General features: G+C 37.7%; 1 protein-coding gene and 1 long non-coding RNA gene across 2 annotated transcripts; both read left to right on the top strand.

Moving 5' to 3' along the window:
* The first annotated feature begins 4226 nt into the window (after positions 1 to 4226).
* Positions 4227 to 4953, top strand: LOC132061230 (uncharacterized). Its single transcript, XM_059454081.1, has 2 exons — positions 4227 to 4459; positions 4725 to 4953. The coding sequence occupies exons 1-2, from the start codon at positions 4227 to 4229 to the stop codon at positions 4951 to 4953; spliced, it is 462 nt and encodes a 153-aa protein (XP_059310064.1).
* A 5842-nt stretch (positions 4954 to 10795) lies between these two features.
* On the top strand, positions 10796 to 18995 carry LOC132059551 (uncharacterized). The gene is made up of 3 exons (XR_009415634.1): positions 10796 to 11117; positions 11608 to 11661; positions 18611 to 18995. It is a non-coding gene; the product is annotated as an uncharacterized LOC132059551 (long non-coding RNA).
* Positions 18996 to 20883: the final 1888 nt, after the last annotated feature.

Below are 20883 nucleotides of genomic sequence, written 5' to 3' on the forward strand. Positions count from 1 at the left end.
GATCTCTAACTAACCTATCAAATGCACCTTTGCAAAAATTTTGTGGAATTTCCGATGTGGCAGGAGTTTATGGAGTAGCTATATGTTGAACTAGTACTGCAAAAAGTGGCATCCTATATGGCTTTTGATAGGGAAGGATCCCATACTTGGAAGAAGCTGGTGAGCATCAGAGAAAAAGTTGAATCATAGATTTTCTGGCAGCTAAAAAATGGACCTTCTAGTTTTTGGCATGAAAATTGGACCTGAATTGTAGTTCTATACTATATCTTACCAGATCTTCATCTATAGGAAGAGATAGAAGTTAAACATTTTGTTCAAGATGGTGGACGGAACATAGAGCTTTTGCAGGAAACTGTGGGTCAAGAGTTAACTCAGCACATTCATGATACCATCACAGTCCCTACAGAGGAGCTAGATGATGAACCAAATTTGTATGGGAATTTCTTAGGGAAAAAGAGAGTAAAAACCTCAACTATAACAATATGTGGGAGAAAGGTTTGCCCATCAAGATGAGGTTTTTCATATGGAGGGTGTGGAAAGGTAGAATATCAACAGATGATGTGGTGAAAAGCATGAACATTAATATTCCATCCAGATTCTGGTGTTGTACTGAGCATAAGGAGGAAATAGTGTCCCATTGTTGGCATAAAGCCATGTGTGAAGTTTTGGTGATTGACAAAGTGAACCTACAATGAAAAGAAACCAGATCTAGATACATGTGATAATTGATAAGGTAATTGAACAAAGCTAGACAGTTGGTTGAGATGAAGCAGAGGTTCTAGACAATGTAAAAGGCCTAAAAAAGTATGCAATGCAGGATGGATAAAACAGGTTCACAGACATATTCCATTGCAAAGAAGTAGCAGAGACAAATGCATGAACGCAGATGATCAACATATGTGTGTCTATGCAAAGACTGGTGCAATTCTCAGATAAGAGAGTAAACTAATACATGATCAAGCCCAAGACATATGCAGAACAAAGAAGATAGAGTTGACTTAGTTACATGAGCAGTTCAATAGAAGAATAGAACAAGCATGAAAACATGTTCTAACATAAAGAATCTTCAGGTGTAGTTGAATGAATTAGAAGAGAAGAGATCATGAAGCAGAAAAAGTGAAGGAGACTAAGATGACTCAGAAGTAATTTGTTCAATTAAAGAGAGTTGCAAACAAAGCATATGAACCATGTCTGCAAACATGTTCCAACACAGAGAAAGAACATAATCAGAGTCACAGAGTAAGACAAGGTTGAAGACATGATTTATTCAAGCAAGGAATAAATCTGAATGAACGAGAAAGGGATGATGAAACAGGTTTGTGAACATGTTCCATCTCAGACAGTGCAGAGATTCAGAGGCAGACGAACCAAGTGGATAAAACATGTTTGTGAACATTTTCCAGCGCAAGTCCTACAACAAATAGGATTTGCAGATTTATGGAAAAGACTTAGCGGTCAAGTATGAATATTTTCCTGCCATATTTGTTGGGATTAGTAAGACTTCTACACGGACGAGAAGCGGACTCAACAAGGCAAGAATCCAAATACAAACACGAACCCTATTACATCTCATGGGCCTACTCGAAGAGGGATTTGTGTTTGCCGACCTGCTGTGCACTCAATGTTATAAATATCCAAGTCTTACCAAGAAGAAGAATTAAACACCCACAAAGAGACAATTCAGAATATTGAGCAATCAAAAGATATATCAAGAATATTCAAGAAACCAGGCGTGCGTCTCTAGCGCAAGAAGAAAGATTGAAGGAGATGTTCTACTGTATAATGCTCTCTACTTCTTAAGTCTAGAAACTTGTATTAGGTTGTTTATCGAGTTGTACTTTATCCTCTTTAGCATATAGTCAAGCACAAAATTTTGTAAATTCAACTTCAAGTTGGAGGTCAACTTGAAGATTGCTTGCTAGTCAGAGGTTGATTAGTGAAATAGGGATCAGAGGTTAGTTCCTAGGTTGCAGCGGTTGTAACTTGAATTTGCAGAGGCTCACTATTGTAGTGCAATTTGGGAAAAATCCTAGCGAGGTGTACGTCGTGGTTTTCATCGCCCTTGTGAGCTGGGTGGTTTCCACATAAAAATCATTGTGTCCTTTACTTTCCTATTCATTATTATTGTACAAACACGAACGTAGAACAGGTAAAGAAATGTGTTCTATCCTTAGGTGAAAATCAGGTATTGATCGGGATAAACACATAGGTCGTGCAACTCCAAGACCCATTTATTTCTAACACCTCCATTGCTACAAAGCTATGTAGATTTTTTGCTATTTGTTCAGGTAATAACATGGAAGGACTCATCTTATAGGAAATAATTCTTGTATGGTGGACTGTAGATACCACGCCAAAACTTAAACAAGTTTTTAAAGCAATGCCAACAGTAATCATGTGGGAATTTTAAAGAAGAAGAAACTCAATCAAGCATGGAGAAGCAGTGACATTTCATATATTGACACAACAGGTTCAACATACACCTCATCAACTAGGAAAACTGAGATATCTATGGTTGCAGAACATACCTTATGAGTGGAGTGCAATATATCAGAAGCTTGATTCTTATAGGGATTTTGGGAAAAGGGTCAAAAATACCCCTCTACTTTGGAAAAAGGGCTAAAAATATCCTCCGAACTTATTTTGGGTCAAAAATACCCCTCTCGTCCTTAAAGTTTTCAAATATACCCCTGTCTTGATGGAAATTATCCCCCAAAATAACCCGAAATTATTTTTTAAACCCGCTCCATCATTTAAACTCGACCTAACTAAATAATAACCTATAAGATCCCCTTATTCCCCCAATAAGTAGGTTTGAAGTTTGAGGGAATTGGGGGAATAAGGGGATCTTGTGGGTTATTATTTAGTTGGGTCGGGTTTAAATGATGGAGCGGGTTTAAAGAATGATTTCGGATTATTTTGGGGGGATAATTTCCATCAAGACGTGTATATTTGAAAACTTTAAGGATGATAGGGGTATTTTTGACCCAAAATAAGTTCGGAGGATAATTTTAGCCCTTTTTCCAAAGTAGAGGGGTATTTTTGACCCTTTTCCCATTCTTATAAACCAAAAGTTTATTATGCTAAGGCACTGTGGAAAATGCCACCCTAAGGAGGATTGAAGTGTAACACGGATGGAGCAAGTAGAGGCAACCCTAGCGGAAGCTCTTATGGATTTTGCATCAGAAACAACAGTGGTGATCTAGTGCATGCTCAAGCTTTGGAGATTGGACACACTACCGATATGGAGACTAAAGCTATTGCAATAAGACAAGGTTTGGAACACTGCAAGGAACACAACATGTTGGAGGTAAAAATTGAAATTGATTCTCAGGTCATGCAACAGATTCAGTAAGGAAGTTGTGCAATACCTTGGGAACTTAGAGACTTAGTGAAAGACATTAGAAGATACATGGAAACAATACAAGCTCAGATTTCTCATATTTTCAGAGAAGGAAACAAACTTGTAAACTTTCTTACAAATCATGCTTTGGACAGTTCTGAAATCCGAGTGGACAGCTTCATACACATGCCAGTAGAAGGAAGAAGATTCATTAATCTGGACAAAATGCAGATTCCCCGGCTGAGGATCAAAACAAAGAAGATAGTTAAAACATGAGTATTATGAAGACGTTTTGGGAGACTACAATTATAACACAATTTTTTTGGAGCTACTTCAACATTGGAACAACATCAACACTGGATGCACAACCAGAGAACTCCTTTTATAGTAGCTTTTTTGTTTATCATCTAACTGATCTAATAGACAGTCAAAGCATTTTTTATTATAAGCATTTTTTATTATAACTAGTTCATATTTTTGGCACAATGTAACAGACTGGTGTTTTGAGTTTTGCAACTATCAATAAAAAACTCTGGTATGAACAAAAAACACCTATCAGAGTGAAATTTAATTTATTTATTTTTAAAAAAAAGATGGCTTGAATTACTAAAAGATTATGATTGGATATTCTTTACAACCCAGGTTGTAAATAATGCTCTTAGTCAGGGATCCATGGGAAGTTTAACTCATGTTAAGGAAGGCTAGAAAATTATGATGAAATAAGTCCACCGCTTAGCTAATCTGGGAGTTCGACTTTTGGACTCAAATATGGCGGTGTTGTTATTCAGAACAGGGTTGAACCCTCCTTAGTAGCTGAAGTAAGGAGAAGCAATTTAACGACCCTTATCTGTCGCAATTGAAAGAAAGGATTCACAAGCAGAAGATGACGGATTTTGAACAAGAGGGAGATGATGGTACTTTGAGGTACCAAGGCAGATTATGTGCTCCAAATGTAGATAGACTTAGAGAAAGAATTATGGCAAAGGTACACAGATCACGATATTCTATCCATCCAGGCGCTACAAAAATGTACCATGTCCTTAAGGAGGTTTATTGGTGGAATGACACGAAGAAGAACGTGGCGGATTATGGGCTAAGTGTCCAAATTGTCAGCAAGTAAAAGCCGAGCACCAGAAGCCTGGTGGGTTGGCTCAGAACATAGATATTCCCGTTTGAAAATGGGAGATGATAAATATGGACTTCATAAGAGGTTTACCTCACTCAATTTGGAAGCATGATTCGATTGGGTTGATTGTAGACCGACTTACCAAGTCAGTGCACTTTTGGCCAGTGAAATCCGCTGATTCGGCAGAGGACTACGCCAGATTGAATATTCAAGAAATTATCAGACTGCATGAGACTCCATTGTCCATTATATCAGATCGAGGTTTCTAGTTTACATTGGGAAGCCTTTTCACAAGAAATTGGGTACCAATGTGAATCTCAGTACTGTTTTTCACCCTCAGACAGATGGCCAGGCAGAATGCACTATTCAAATTCTTGAGGATATGTTGAGAGAATGTGTCCAAGATTTTAAATATAATTGGGATGATCACTTGCCTCGCATTAAATTCGCTTATAATAATAGTTGTCTGCCAATACCAAGATAGCACCATTCGAAGCCCTGTATGGGCGGGGTGTAGCCAATTGGTTGGTTTGAAGTTATTGAAGCAGAGTTGTTAGGCCCATAGTTGGTCCATGGGCCCATGGAGAAGGTCAAGTTGATTCCGAAGCATTTGAAAATAGCTCAGAATTGTCAGAAGTCCTATTCGGACGTGCAACAAGGAGACTTAGAGTTTCATATTGATGATTGTGTGTTTCTAAAATTTTCACCTATAAAAGGTGTTATGAGATTTGGGAAGAAAGGAAAACTTAGTCCCAGATATAGTCGGCCAAAAAGGATCCTGAAGGATTGGCCAAGTGGCTTATGATCTCGAGTTACTGCAAGATTTGGTTTTCGTGCAGCTACTGTTTTATGTATCCATGTTGAAAAAGTGTGTGGGATACCCATCGTTGGTTGTCCCTATCGAAATTATTGCAATTAAAGATAGCCTAACTTATGAAGAGATTCCTATGGCTATTCTTGATCGTCAGATTATTAAGTTAAGGACTAAGGAAGTCGCTTCAGTGAAAGTTTAGTGGAGAAACCAAAAGGTTTAAGAGGATACATGGGAGGCCGAGAGGACACGAAGTCCCGATACCCACACTTGTTTGATGAGCAACCAGAGAACGTTTGAGGTAAATATCTCATGTATTCATGTCCCATGCTATAACATTCATGTCTCCGCATATTCTAGGCCTCATGTTCCAACATTCATGTTTCTATTACTCATGTCTCATGTTACAATATCCGTGTTTCCATGTAATCATTTCATTTCAGTATTCATGTTCCATGTCATGTTTTCTTACGTTCACTATTCATGCCAATGTCTATAATTTTCTATCGTTTTGTCATGTTATGCGCATTATGATGCCCTGTGAGGCTTGTATTGTGCTTTGGTAAGCTGGTAGGTGCTTGAGAAATGTTGGGTTAGTCCTATTTACAAAGGAAACTCTGTCAAAAATTTTGTAAAATTTCAGAGTTAGTCATATATATGGCCATGACCTATCATTCGAGGACGAATGATCCCAATGAGGAGATAATGTAACACCTCGTACCTTCAGGCTAAGGTTTGACCCATAATATGGGGATATAATGGAATCAATATGGGAAATCTAGGAAGTGTTTTGAAACCTATAAAAGGTATAAGAAGAGTCTTGGGACAAATTAAAGTCGGAAGCTACTCTATGAACCATGTTTTCAAGTGATATTGCACAAGGCCTCACTTAAAGCAAGTATAGACCTCTTATTCGTTAGGAATTTGGGAAAACTTCCTCGATAAAAGTTGTAATCCTTTAAAATACCTTTCCATCCAAATAAGGATTGGGCCAAACGGATCTCTGTATAAAAATTTATGTATATTTTACTAAAGAACTAACAGTGGTGCTGGTAAATGGGCTCGCTACGCCAGCAAACTAGCGTCCTAGGGCCATATCGCGCGCGTCTGGGTAGTTAAGTGAGGCCTATTGCATGTGCGAGTGCATGCATCCATTGGAAAGGCAGCGCATGCTGCTTGGCAAGCAATGTCGTCCTCCATGGTGTGTGATCCCTGCAACCTTTTTAAGTGCGCTGTTTTCCTCATTTTTCATTCTATTCTTCACTTCTTCAAATCCTAGCACGAATTTTCTATCCTCTCCTCATCTCCCACATCAAGGTAAGGTTCTTCTATGTATTTCTAAGTAATTCTAGCAATTATACATGAATTCTAGAAAACCCTACTCAAGGTTTCAAGTTCAAATTTTTGGATTTCTTTTTCTAAGTTCAGGCCTTTCTGCAAGTTTTGGAGTGATTAAGGTATGTAGGGTTTCTATCCACATGTGGGAATATATTTGTTTCTTCCCCACACTATGTTTGATTCTTGAACCATGTTTTTCCTCAAATTTCTAGGGTGGTTGGTCTCAATTCACGATAAACCCTACATACATGTTCTTATGAAATTATACGGCGTCAAAGCTCAAACATGCTTCATTATTTATATTAATGAATGTCATTTATTGTCATGACCCAAATACCGTCGTGATAGCACCCACACTAACCTCCTTGGTGGGGCGAACCATCCCTTAACCAATTACTTATTCAATTTCCAAATTAACCCAAATACGATAACAATAATAGATAGTCTAAGTTAATGTAATAATAATAAAAATAATAATAATAATAATAATAATAATAATAATAATAATAATTAACAACAACAAATAATAATTAACAACAACAACAAATAATAATTAACAACAACAACAACAGCAAATAATAATTAACAACAACAACAACAATAACAATAATAATTATAAGTGCGGAAATACTAATCATTATACAACCCTAGAAAATGAAATCACCATACGTGAACATCTACCAACACATGTCTAGGAATAATACATCTGCCTGAGCATAAATAAATACTGTCTAAAGATAGAGTAATAGAAAATAGGAGGTGAGAGTCCAGGGCTATAGACTGGAAGATGGCTCACCCTTGGAATCTCGATCAAATAGCCTTAAGGTTAGAAACGGGATCTCGATGACGGTCCTGCCTCACAATTTGCACTCAGAAAAGGGTGCAGAAGGGTAGTATCAATACACACACGTACTGCTAAGAATCATAGGCCGACTACGCTTAGCTCATGCATACAAACACATAATTAAACAAGATAAGCAGGTAGGCACAAACATCCACATGAGTCACAACTGATAAATAAACGAATCATTGCCTAAGGTGAAGCATCTAAACATAGCCTAAAGTGAAGCATCTAAACACAAGTCTACCAAGTCTTCCACTATTCCTCAGAATAGCGACAATATAAGTACAACCACAATCAAATCAATAGGAGTAAAATGTGATAATGATAGATGCCATGCAACGAGATGGGTGTCAATGCAATGGCCAACAACACAACCCGTACGCACATGCTCTGGACGGAATCTCGACATCTCGGTAGTCATGACCCGCGGGGGAACCATGGCGTCCATGTACCACTCGCTCCAGAACAGACCTCGGACACAAGGCATATACCTTCCGTTCCAGAACGGGCCTTGAACACGGATTCATAAAATACTTCCCTCAAAACTGCCACACTTTCTTTCATAGTTGCCATAAGTCTTTCATCAATCCTTTCTAAACAATTTCAATCATGTATGGATGAAAGAATGCAAGAATGAGATAACTTAAACCAAGAGAATGAGTATGCTATGGAGATCACAGAATCATAAGCCATAACAAGACTGGCATAAATCACAACACCCATGGAAAATGGAAACAGTACAGAGTTCAATCATCATAATGAAACTATCCCCTCATATTACCCAATCATAATAACAAGTACACCTTATGTCACAATGCGTAAAATGACGGCGATGAGCCCACATAATTAGAAATCATACCAACCTAAGAGTATATCTATCCCAACATCATGTCCGAAGATCTAATCATGATTTATCTCATCAATTCTACGCATATATACATTTTTCTAATCAAAGTCTAACTAGAGTAAGCCGTAACTTACCTCAAATGCCGAACAGGAGTCACGTACTACTCCACCTAAGCCTTCCCCTTCTGAAGTGCTTAAGAATGATCAAAGTCTAATATTAACAATGCTACATAAGTAAATAACTACAACAAGACAACTATTCGGAAAGAGAAATGATTGGAGAATTACTTCAAAATACCCTTATCGACTCACGAGCGTAAAACCGAAGATTAAGGGTGAAATTACACTACTCATAACCTCATTAGTCATTATCCTTAATTGCATGGATTTCTAACCACGTTTGGTCCTTTAATTTCATCATTTAAGCTAAAACCCTCAATTTAGTAAAAACCCTAATTTCATGAATTGATTCTAGAAGTCAAGAGAGATTCAGTCCTAGAATCTATTTATCCACAATTATAGATGATAGAATCAGTAATTAGAACAATAATAAGAACTTTAGATTAGGGTTTAATGATTAACTAGCGTAGGTTCCATCCCTCATAAGCCACAACAACCATTTCTCATCATGAACACTAGTAAAGAAAAGATAATGCAAGATTAAGGTTTAAAATTTACCCTAAGATGATTTCACCACAAGATCTCAAGAAATCGCCCTTGATGCTCCTTAGACTTAGGTTTTGGGTGAATGGACTAATGGCAACGAAGTTAGGAATAAAATACTGGTTCTGATCCAGCGTTCTTCGCTGGGGTGGACCATACCCGCTGCAGCGATCCCGCATTAGTAGGCTCCTGTCCGCTGGGGTGTTACTTCATTAAATGCACCATCATTCACTCCTACAAACCAATAATCGCTGGGGCGGATCCGCAGGGGTGAGTAGCCTCCGCGGGGCGAGTAGCCGCCACCGAGGTGATATACCAGAAAATCAAAAATTCTGGTTTCACCAAGTCTCAACCCAAAATCCCGACACCTATCGGGAACCTTCCGAATACAAACCAAAGATGCAAACACAAGTAAAAACATACTACGAATCCATCCGTGACCTCAAAATTACCACTGAGGTCACGTTTGACCCGATCAACTCCTAACGGCTAAAACCAAGATTCTAACCAAGTACTCAAAACGCACCCGAAAGCCTTAAGAACTGAACCATCCATCCTATCAAGCCATAAACGACCCTCTGGACCTTGCGAAATTGATAAAATTCTGAAAAAGATCTGTTTATGTAAAAGTCAACTATTGGACAAATGGTTCCACTTGAAGGTTTCAATTCTACCGGTTTTCACTAGAATCACCCGATAACCTCGGGAATTGGGTCAATAGGGATAAAATGGTCAAAACACGTATAACGACCGAACAAGTCATTAAATTTGATTTTCATGAATCTGTCTGTAATCCATTTAAACTCAGGATTTGAAGTCCATGAGTTCTTAATTTCAAGTCATGACCCCATGTTACTCTACTCTAAGGATTTTACATGTTTTCCATGTTTCACAAAAGTACATTTGACATACAAGTCATGTTTATTAAATCCATGGGTCTTTGATCCAACTATGTTCATGTTCACGCTTTGGGAGTAGCATAGATATACGGAGAAGGTTTAAACACCTAAAACTACGTTGTCAACGTAGGATAAGGATCGCCTCCATGTAGTTAGGGTGATTCCTTAATGTTTATTGATTAGATCCATTCATGTCATGTTCATGTCTCATACCCCGACAAGAAATGATATTGCTTTGCTGGTCGGGCCAGAGACTAGACTCCACATGCTCACATGGTGGTTTCATGTTGTCGGCTATACTAAGGCTCTCCTACATAAAACGATTTACTCATGTTACAGTACTGTTATGCTAGATCATAATCATGTCCATATCTCAATTATAGCTTACAGCTACATTTTCAATTTCGTATTACTTCATGTATCCATGTTATTGATTTGGGTTTCCCATTCCCCGAGCACCCCACTTACTGTTCTTTCATTTAGTTGCTTTACATATTTTACACCTCGTACTTTCACGTTAAAATGATTCGTAAGTGAATCAATATGATCCAGAGAGGTTAATGACCTTTACAAAGATAATGAAGGGTTAAAACAAGCGTTAAGGAAGCATTGCGAGGATTGAAGATTAAACAAATTGAAGATATTATAACCCGTACTTTCAAGGTAAAAAGTAGGAGTGCTTAATATGCTAAGTAGGTTGTATTTTAATGTGTTTGAATTAATTAATAGTTAAGTTTTGAATCAAACAAAAGTCAGCAAAAGTTGTCGCAAGTTTACGATCATAAGTTTACTGAAATTTAGGTCAGATGTCATTGTGCTTTTCTCCTAATATACTTGGAGGTATGGGGTGATCCATCCACCATATCGTAGGTCTATGAGTCTAGTTTCCAATGCATTAAACCGTTCATCAATACAATATCGGAGTAGAGAGATATTCACATTTTCATGAGACTGCGCAGGCAACCTCTTTGGGACCCACTTGAGGAGGTGGAAACTTACCCACTTATATTTAAGTGGTGGAAGCCCCTTTCACCTCATTTGTTCAACCCAAACTGACTATACGCCTCTCTAAGAAGTTCTTTGTGATTTCTCTCATGTCTCAAGAGTAAATCCAAAGGTAAATCACCTAAACCAATTATCGTGAATCCCGTGGTACTAGTAGAACGTAGTTCTATCTCGTTGTTCTTGTGTTGGTTGTTCTTCCAAGTTGAGGCAGCATAAGAAAAGGCTTGTCTTTCTAGATCAAGGTAATATTTTACTTCTCCTACATGTATTTGAGTCCATACAAGTTGTAGCAAGATTGTTTGGTTGAGAACTTCTGAAATAAAGGTCGAAAATCGTATATGATGTAGTTGTGAGTTGATGGACTATTTTGAAATTATTCTAAGTTAATTTGTAGCTGGTTTTCGATATTTAAGGTAGGAATATTGTTCTTCTACATGTACAAGATTTCGATTAGGTTCTTGATATGTTGGATGGCTGAAAACATGCAAGATGTCGACTAGAAGTTATAAACTCGATATTGAATATTGTTGTGTTGTTGGGATGTTTGGGTGTGTTGTGGTGCTGTAAGTATATAGTTTAAGGTTGTATATGTTCTTGTTGTTTTTATGGACTTGGAAAAGTAAAGAAAACAAGGGAGATGCTACTCGATTTTATATAGAATGAGCTTGTCGCTCTATAGGGGATTGTTGAACTACTCGTAATTAACGTTAATCCACTTATTGTTGGTTGTAGATTTAGGCATGAAGGAGGTTGATTCTGGCTTGATACATCGTAGATCGATATAAGGTATGTTAAGGTTAACCTTACTTCTTTTGGCATGATCCCTATTAAAACGCAATGTAAACGAGCGTCCCTCCAATAATGGATTTATCCATGTAGTTAGAGATGCTTATGTTTTTCTTTTCCTAGTATGCTTAATGAAGAATGTCATGTCTGGCTTTCTTAACTTGAAATGAAATGTATGATGTCAATATTAGTCACATAAGGATAATCAGAGGTGTAACGACCTTATGTCACTCCGACATGATCATAATGTATCTTAAGGGTCTTCATGCATATATACGTATGAATATATCTTGATGGCGATATATACACGTATATGTATAGTATATAAGAACCACTAATCAGTTGGTTGTTAATATGATGACTAACGTACGTTTAAGTGGATGGTTAGGACTGTTTCTCTTCATGCAAGTTAACTAACGTACACCACTCCATTGGAAAGAGAAATAAGACTATGAATCCTTCAAAAATTATGAATCGGAAAGGTGCAGGGAGAGGATCAAATTCAACTAAAGGCTCTAAAAATGTAGGACGTAATAAACCAATAAGCAACACATGACCAGTGAGTAATCATTTGCGAACGAGCGCCGTAGTGGAAGTTATAGCAATAGGTCCCATTCTGGTCAGGGGAACACAAGTGCAATCAATTGAAAGTGTCAATGTGTCGGTGCCAACACCAGGTGAAAAATCAAGTCTAGTTAAGAGCAAAGCGGCACAAGCGAAGGAGCAGATTAGGGAATGGTTACTGGCAACTAAAGCTCCGGCCAGACAGTCCTAGGAAGATGTGGTTGAGTAAAACGAGGGAGATGAAGTGCCTAATTATAATGGTAAGACAATTGAGAACCTGGCATCTGTATGGGATAACTTTAATAATTCAAAAATTACCAATGTGGGTTTCAAATTAGAATATGTTAATCCGGAGATAATTGGCAATCATTTGATTATAGATATTGAAGATGAGGATATCATGACTGAAATTGAATATTGGAAGCATGTTGTGGTATGTTATTTCCTTGGTGCTCATCCACCATTTACTATTTTAACTGAATTTATTCGAAGAATCTGGGGGAAGCATGGCATCAACAAGGTGGCTATGATGCAAAAAGGTATTGTTCTGGTTAGGCATGACAATGCATATGGGAAGAATGAGGTGATATAAGGGGGAATTTATCATTTTGATAATAACCTCTGATTATGAAAGCTTGGGACTCGAACATGGAGTTTTACTAGAGATGAATTGTATTATGTACCTATATGGATCAAATTGCATGGATTGGATTTTAACTATAAGAGTGCTAAGGGACTGAGTAAGCTTGGAAGTTTGGTTGGAAAACCATTGATGGTTGATAGAAACACTGAGAAGAAGGCTGGACTCAACTTTGCTAGGCTACTTGTGGAAGTGAAGATTGACACCTCATTACCTAAAGTGATCAGATTTAGGAATGAAAGGGGTAATGTTATTGATCAAAAGGTTACATATGACTGGAAACCATCCCTTTAAAAAATCTATAGTAAGTATGGTCATGATGAAGATATCTGTAGGAAGAGTAAAAAGAATGTGCCGATGGAAACTGTCAAGAATGATGAACCAATACAAAGGGATGAGAAAGAAGTGATACCAAAAGAGATTGAAACTCAAAGGGGTACAACTGCCAGAGTGGTTTAGGGCCAGCATGATGGGAGAAGTGGAGGTTGGAGAAGGCACAGCATGGGAGTAGATGCAACCAAACCATAGAAGTACTCCTCCAAGTAGCACTGTAGTGAAGGGGCCAAGTACAAGTGGTGTACAAGGTGGTGGGACAGGGTAAGCTACTGTCTCAAATGCTTTTCAACCTCTTGAAAAGGATAGGGATGTACCACTGACACCCTTTGCAGATGGGAGGAGAAATCATCTATCTCCTCTTAGGGATGGTTAAACTTATGTGCTAGAATGTGAGAGGCCTAAATGGCCTCAGTAAGCAGAAGAAGGTAAAGCTCCTCTACAATGAATTAGAATTAGGATTAATGTGTTTCGTAGAAACAACAATAAAAGTGAATAAGGTGGAATCTAAAAATGTGTTTGGGGGCTGGAACTGTAGAAGTAAGCATGCTACTCATTATAATGGAAGATTAGTGGTGGTGTGGAGGAAGGACTAGTTCGAGTTTATGCTTCGTAGTGAGACTTCCCAAGCCATGACTTGCTTTGTTACTAACGTATCCATGCAATTAAAGTTTGTTGTCACATTTTTATATGATTTTAATTTGAAGGAAGATAGAAAGGAGTTATGGAATTACCTCACACAGTTGAACATGGAAGCTTGTCCATGGACTGTGCTAGGTGACTTTAATGCAGTGTTACATGTTGAGGATAGACTTGGAGGCAACCATGTCTCCTTTGTAGAGATTGTTGAATTTCAAACATGTTTGGATACTTGTGGACTGATGGAATTGCCAAACAATAGGTGTAAGTATACTTGGAATGACAATGACGGATGCCGAGGTGCTTTCAAAAATTGATTGGGTGTTTGTTAATGGAGAGTGGTTAGACAACATGCCTAATTGTGTTGCTGATATCCTACCTGAAGGACTGAGTGATCAAAATGGTTCAACAAGATGTGAAGATGGGTAGAGTATTTAAGTATTGCAACATATGGAGATCACGTCCTGATTTCATGAGTATTATTGAGAATGGGTGGAATGCTTCAATCAGGGGTTATAAAATGTTCCAAGTGGTAAGAAAGTTGGCCTTATCAAACTCTGCATTATCAAAGTTTTAGTAATATAGTTAGAGTGGCTCAGGAGGACAGACTTGCTATGCTGAAAGGGCAAGAGGAATTAGAATGTTCCCCATTGAATAATGAATTGCAACTGGAAGAGAAGAGGTTAAGACAAAAGTATAAACAATCTTCTAAACTGGTAGAGGATTTCTGGTACAGAGAAGCAAGGCAACATGGATTAGATTGGGTGATGATAATGCAAAATACTTTTTCTCTATTATTAAACAGAGGAAGTTGATCCAGTCAGTATGCCAGATACAGGATGAGCATAATCAGATCTAGCATGACCCTGAGCAGATCTTTGGGGTTTTTGTTAGATATTACCAACATCTATTAGGACAGGATAGGGGTCAAAGGTGTAAAGCTTACTCAAGGTTCTTTTCACAGGGGCCAAAGTTGACAAAGGTGCAGCAATGCTACCTGTTAAGATCATTCACTTTGTAAGAGTTCAAGGAAGCTATGTTTAGTATTAATGAGAATAAAAGTCCTGGTCCTGATGGGTATGGAAGTGGATTCTACAAAGCTGCTTGGTCTGTGATAAAGCAGGACATATATGATGTTGTACTAGAGTTCATGAGCTCAAGAAAATTGTTGAAGCAGTTGAATGCCACTCTAATCTCTTTAATTCCTAAGGTGGATCATCCCACCAGTGCTAGCCAATTTTGACCCATTTCCTGTTGCAATGTCCTATATAAATATATCTCTAAGTTACTATGCGCCAGACAGGCTGAGGTTTTGCCATCTTTGGTTAGTGACACACAAGTAGCATTTGTGATGGACAGGTCCCTGGTTCATAATGTTTTAATGTCCCATGACCTGCTTAGACATTACAATAGGAAGGTGGCTTCTCCAAGATGCCTTATGAAGATAGATTTGAAAAAGGCTTATGATATGGTAAATTGGGATACTGTTCAGGAAATGCTTGTTGGGTCTGGGTTTCCACATAAATTTGTCCAACTAATTATGGTTTGTATGACAACAACTAGTTTTTCAGTCAAGATAAATAGGGAAAGTTGTGGTTACTTTGAAGGAAAAAAGGGTTTAAGACAAGGTGATCCCATCTCACCATTGTTATTTGTGTTGGTAATGGAATCTCTTACTAGGATGCTAAAAAAAATGAGCAAGTTACCTGATTTCAAGTTCCATCCTATGTGTAAGGAGATGCAACTTACTCAGTATCAGTAAGGCACCTTTCCTATGATGGGAAACTATAGGTAATGAACTTTATCATATTCTCTCTTCACAATTTTTGGGGTGCTATTTTTATACTACCCCAAAGTGTTTTGAAAGATGTGGATAGGAAATGTAGAGAGTTTCTATGGGGGAGTAATGACAAAGCAAGGAAGGTTGCTCTTGTGGCTTGGTATTCTGTGTGCAAACCAAAGAAACAAGGTGCGTTAAATATTAGAAGCTGTAGAAAATAGAATCTGGCATCAGTGGGCAAGTTGATTTGGTTGTTAGTTACTAATAAAGAAATCTTGTGGGTGAAATGGATACATGGGATATATATGCAATCTGGAGAAGATTTCTGGAGAAACAAAATAGAGAAAAAGACATTCAAGAGAATAAATAAATAAAACCATTTTCAAGAGACAAACTCCAGTGAACCCCTTTCCGTCATGTTGCCCTAAATAACTCTAGCTGGTCCTGGAAGAAGATAAATAAAATAAAATTGGGGATGCAACACTGGTACAAGAATGGTAATTCCATTTTGATTGATAATAGTAACTATTCAGTTACTAAGAGTTATCTTACTATGCTTGTAAATGGCGTAGTTGTAGATGATCAAGACCTGGTCTGGAGTAAACTGTTGCAATCTAAACACAGGTTCATCCTGTGGTTAGCTTTTCAGAAGAGACTACTAACTAAAGATAGGGTGATTGAGATGGTTATGAGTTGTACAACTGCTGAGTGTGTAATATGTGATCAGGGGAAATTGAAGATTCTCAGCAGCTCTTTATGGATTGTAGATGGTTTCAAACACTTTGGAGTGGGGTCGATCAATGGATGGGACTACAAATACTCTGGATGGAGCCTAAGGCAGTGTTGAGGTGCATCAAACAACATCACTGGTGCAAGATGAAGAAGGAAGTAGTAGCTAATATTTATAGAGCACTGATATATTTACCTGGCAGTCTAGAAATTGGAAGATATTTAGAGAACTTGATGTAAATACCAGTTTTGTAGTACAGCAGATACAGTTCATAGTAAAGGAGAGGATTGGTATGTTTATAGGATCAAAACAAGCTAGAAGATGTATAGGTTACCTTGAGGCAATTTGTAACTAGTTTTTCCTTGAGCCTTGGTACTCCTGGCAACTTTGGGCTAGGGGTTTAGGTGTTGTTTAGTTTGTTCCTTACTATTTGGTTGTAGTGGTAATAATATTTTACAGGTTATTAAAATATATATACATATGATGATGATGCCCACAGAGGTTTGATGGCGCTATATGCGCGTATATATGGTATATGCACCTTGATGGCGTTATATATGCTTATACGGTATATTTATACATATCATGGCACTAAGTGGAAATACAGAGTTACAGGTTGATCCTTTTTGACTCTCTTTTACATTGATGTCTTTACTTATATCCTTATCTGCCTTACATACTCGGTACATTATTCATACTGACATTCTTTTACCGAGGATGTTGTGTTTCATGCCTGCGGGTCCAGGAAGACAGACAAACGGGCCTCCCCAGTAGGTTGTCCAGTTCAGCGGTGGTTTGACGCACTCCATTTGTTTCAGAGTTGCCATTTTGAGTCGGTATGAACTTATTTATATGATATTGGTATGGCGGGGCCCTATCCTGGCCTTATAATGTTTATGTGACTCTTAGAGGCTTGTAGACAAATGTCCTGTGTATAGGTGTGTTATACGACCTTGTCGACCTCTATTTTGATTTTATAAGTGATCATGGTGGCCTTGTCGGCCCGTCTCATGATGCATGTACTAATTTACAGGATGATAAGACCGCATGTTATGGCTCACGTGTGTTAGCTATCTGGTGAGCCCCATCTCATTCGGGACGTTTTCTTTATTTTTCATTATTTATGTCATATTAGGCAGTTAGGTATGTCGGAGCCTTGTCCCGGTAAACAGTTTAGTATTTAGACTCATAATTGGAGGTTTCATACATCTCATGTCAAATGTTCAGTTATCGTATAGCCCATGTTGGCTACATACTTATTATGTTTTCAGAATACTTCCACATTTATACTTATAGACAATATTTTCATAATATAATAGTTATTATTAGATTACATGCTTCATTTAAATTTTCATGTCTTAAATCACATTCGACAATAGTACATGTCCCATGTTGATTCAGCAAGTCATATGGTTCGATCGGTCACTTGTAGTCAAGCATCGAGTGCAATGTTACGCCCAGGCCCAAGTTCGGAGTGTGACTATTTATGTACGATTTTGAATCGTTGACACGAGGGGTGATTTTGAGTTGACAGAAGGTTGACTTTGACCTAGATATGTCCTAAATTATGGGATTAATTCCCTAGACTTATTTAAACTTATTGATCATGATTTTTGTATAGATTGAGGGCAACACAGATCATTTGAGAAGGCTTTGGACATTCAAATAAAGGAGAGTTTGTTATTTTAGAAGCAAGTGAGACTTTAACGCTTAGTGTGCTCGCTTTTCTTTAAAAGCATGATACATAAGTTGTTTGCTTGTGTTTAAACTGCCACTTTCATGTGAGAGGGCGAGCGTGAGCTTGGCTAGATATTTTTTTTAAGTTTTTTATCTTATGCCATGAAGGCCTAGCTTATTTATCTATACCTCTATGATACTTTCAGTCGTCTACATATTGTTTGTGATGTTTGTCTAGGTGTTTAGCATGCATCACACTGATAACCGCATATATAGCTTGAGCATACTGCATGTCATTATTTGCAATTAGCAGGTTGAACTTTAAGTAAGCAGTACTTATTGCCCCGCAATTGATTTGAGCTTGAGCAATGACTCAGGGAACCATAACGACTTTAGCAACTCACAAATCATGTCTACATTACTCTATTCGTGATTTCAGTCCAGTTGCTCTACTTATATTTTATATTTATAATTGTACTGCCTGATATTGTGTTAGTATTTTCTAAAGAGTTGCCCCGGGGATACACAGGAGAGAAATCTATAAACTTTTTGGGTCTTTCAACTCAAACTTGTTATTTTGGCGTAGGGTCCATAAAGGGTCATCAAGTAGCTAATTCGTGAAACTTAGTAATTTCAGACCTATTCAAAGCTAAGGTGAGTAGACACTAGTTCGTGGAGGCCCTATTCAGCAATTCTCTATTATTCGATCAATATTGTATTTATTTTCGAGTTATGATTCGTACTTAATTTGTAACTCACCAATAGATCCATGACTTAATTCATTTTTCTTCCGGTATTATGGGTTTCCGCATTATATTAGCTTGTATTTCTTTTTGTTTTATATTATATCAAACTATTATAGCATCTATTTTGTCGTACTTGTTTCACCGTTGAGCATTTTTAGTTAGAGGATTCCTTTGGCGAGAGTTGTGGCTCGTCGCGTGCTATATCACGGTCTAAGTGTCAGATTCTGATTGTGAATGATGTATCAAAGCCAAGATTTTTAAATATTTTGGGGTTGATGAAGCAGTGTCTAGTGTGGAGTCTTCTTTATGGATATGTAGAGCTCCATATATAGAGACATAGGGCTACATGGGCATTTTAAGACAAGTTTCACTTCTCTCTGAATCTTATCATGTTATGTCACGCCCCAAAGCCCACCCTGGACGTAACAAGCATCTGATGCTATAAAAAACACCGGAAGCACCTTATAAAATAATTAAACATCAAGTTCCTTTTTAATAATTTTTCCTTATTAAATTAAACAAAGTTATAAGTAACTGCATATATGAGGATCACAATTATGAAATAAATCAGCGGAAGTCTAATATAAGTAAATAGTCATAAACGTGGCAAACACCCATTAAGTCCTACGAGACTTTGACAATCTACCCACAATTCTGAAAACTATCTATGGAGCTTCTAAGAGACACAACAATCATCTACCTTCGGGACGCAGCCCGGAAATCTAGAATAATAAATGAAACAGGAAGTGTCCCACGAACAAGGATATGGGCTCACCAAATCAACAGCAGCAGCAAGTTCTCCTAAGCGTCGAGAGTATCACGAACCTGCTCTTCTCCGTTACCTAACATACCATCAAAAACAACAATGGTATGCCTGAGTACTTTCGTACTCAGTGAGTGCCTCGGGGACAACAAGTAATATAAAAATAGAATACAATATGACTTAAAGAAATTAGTCCTGAAAACTACGTGAAATCAATGTAAAAACTGTTATTCAACTTGTGTATCTCAGTAAGCGTTATCAAAACCGATTAAAAAGCCTCTTGTCAAGTTACAACTTTCAAATATGTCTTTCAAATTAATCATGATTATCAATAACAGTTCTATGAAAGAATAAGAATATCACATATGCCAATACAGGCCCAAAAATCCATCATAACGAAGGGATGACCTTTGAGGTTCCCTAATCATAGCAGCGCATCACACCGGAATATGAAATTCAACGGTGGCTATTCTTCCTCCCGAATATCTAGGCATAATCACACCCAGGGTAGCGAACCCGGAAGTGGCCACTCTTCCTCCCGAATGGCTAGGCATTATCACACCCCAGGTAGCGAACCCGGAAGTGGCCACTCTTCCTCCTGAATGGCTAGGGATTATCACACTAGGATCCATAGTGGCTACCCTTCCTCCCCAGTAGCTAGGCAAAACACAACAACAAAGTTCATAGCATAGAAGCCGATTCACAATTTGTCTCAAAGTAGTCACACCATCAAATAGCATTAAAGTTCATTATGCCATTACGAAAATCTATAATTTCATAGATAATCTTGAAAACGTTTCCACTTCTTTAAACAAGATTACTTTGTCATAGTTCCTTTGTAAAATCATCAATACCAATAATTAACCATCATCACTAAGCATCTCTCATAGAGGAAAACATTCATAATATCTTATACATATATAGGGTTTATTACAATCTAGGTTTAATGTGGGCTCGTCCCCTCACGCACATTAACCATTAATCAAAACATGTAATAGATTTCAAGAGTGTAAATCCAATTCATCATATCATTCAAAACATGCTTTTATAAAGAATCAATCTTTCAAGAGAGTTTGTAAAAAGAGACATACAAATCACCTTTATAGTCAAAAATGATTTTAAAAGAGACATACCTCAAATGCCGCTCAAACACACTTTCCAAGACTCAATAATCGCACTCTTAGACGAATTCCACACGCCCCTATCTTCTTCTTCTTGAGAATTCAAGAACTTAGAGTTTTAGAGAGATGATTTGCTATCAAGAAGGGATGGGTACGGTGTGAGAATGATCAATATTGAGTGAGAACTCACCTTAGAGTTAGAGAGACTTTTCTAGGGTTCTTTTCCTCA

The sequence above is a fragment of the Lycium ferocissimum genome, chromosome 6 (assembly GCF_029784015.1).
Source record: "Lycium ferocissimum isolate CSIRO_LF1 chromosome 6, AGI_CSIRO_Lferr_CH_V1, whole genome shotgun sequence".
In the NCBI taxonomy this organism is placed as follows: domain Eukaryota; kingdom Viridiplantae; phylum Streptophyta; class Magnoliopsida; order Solanales; family Solanaceae; genus Lycium; species Lycium ferocissimum.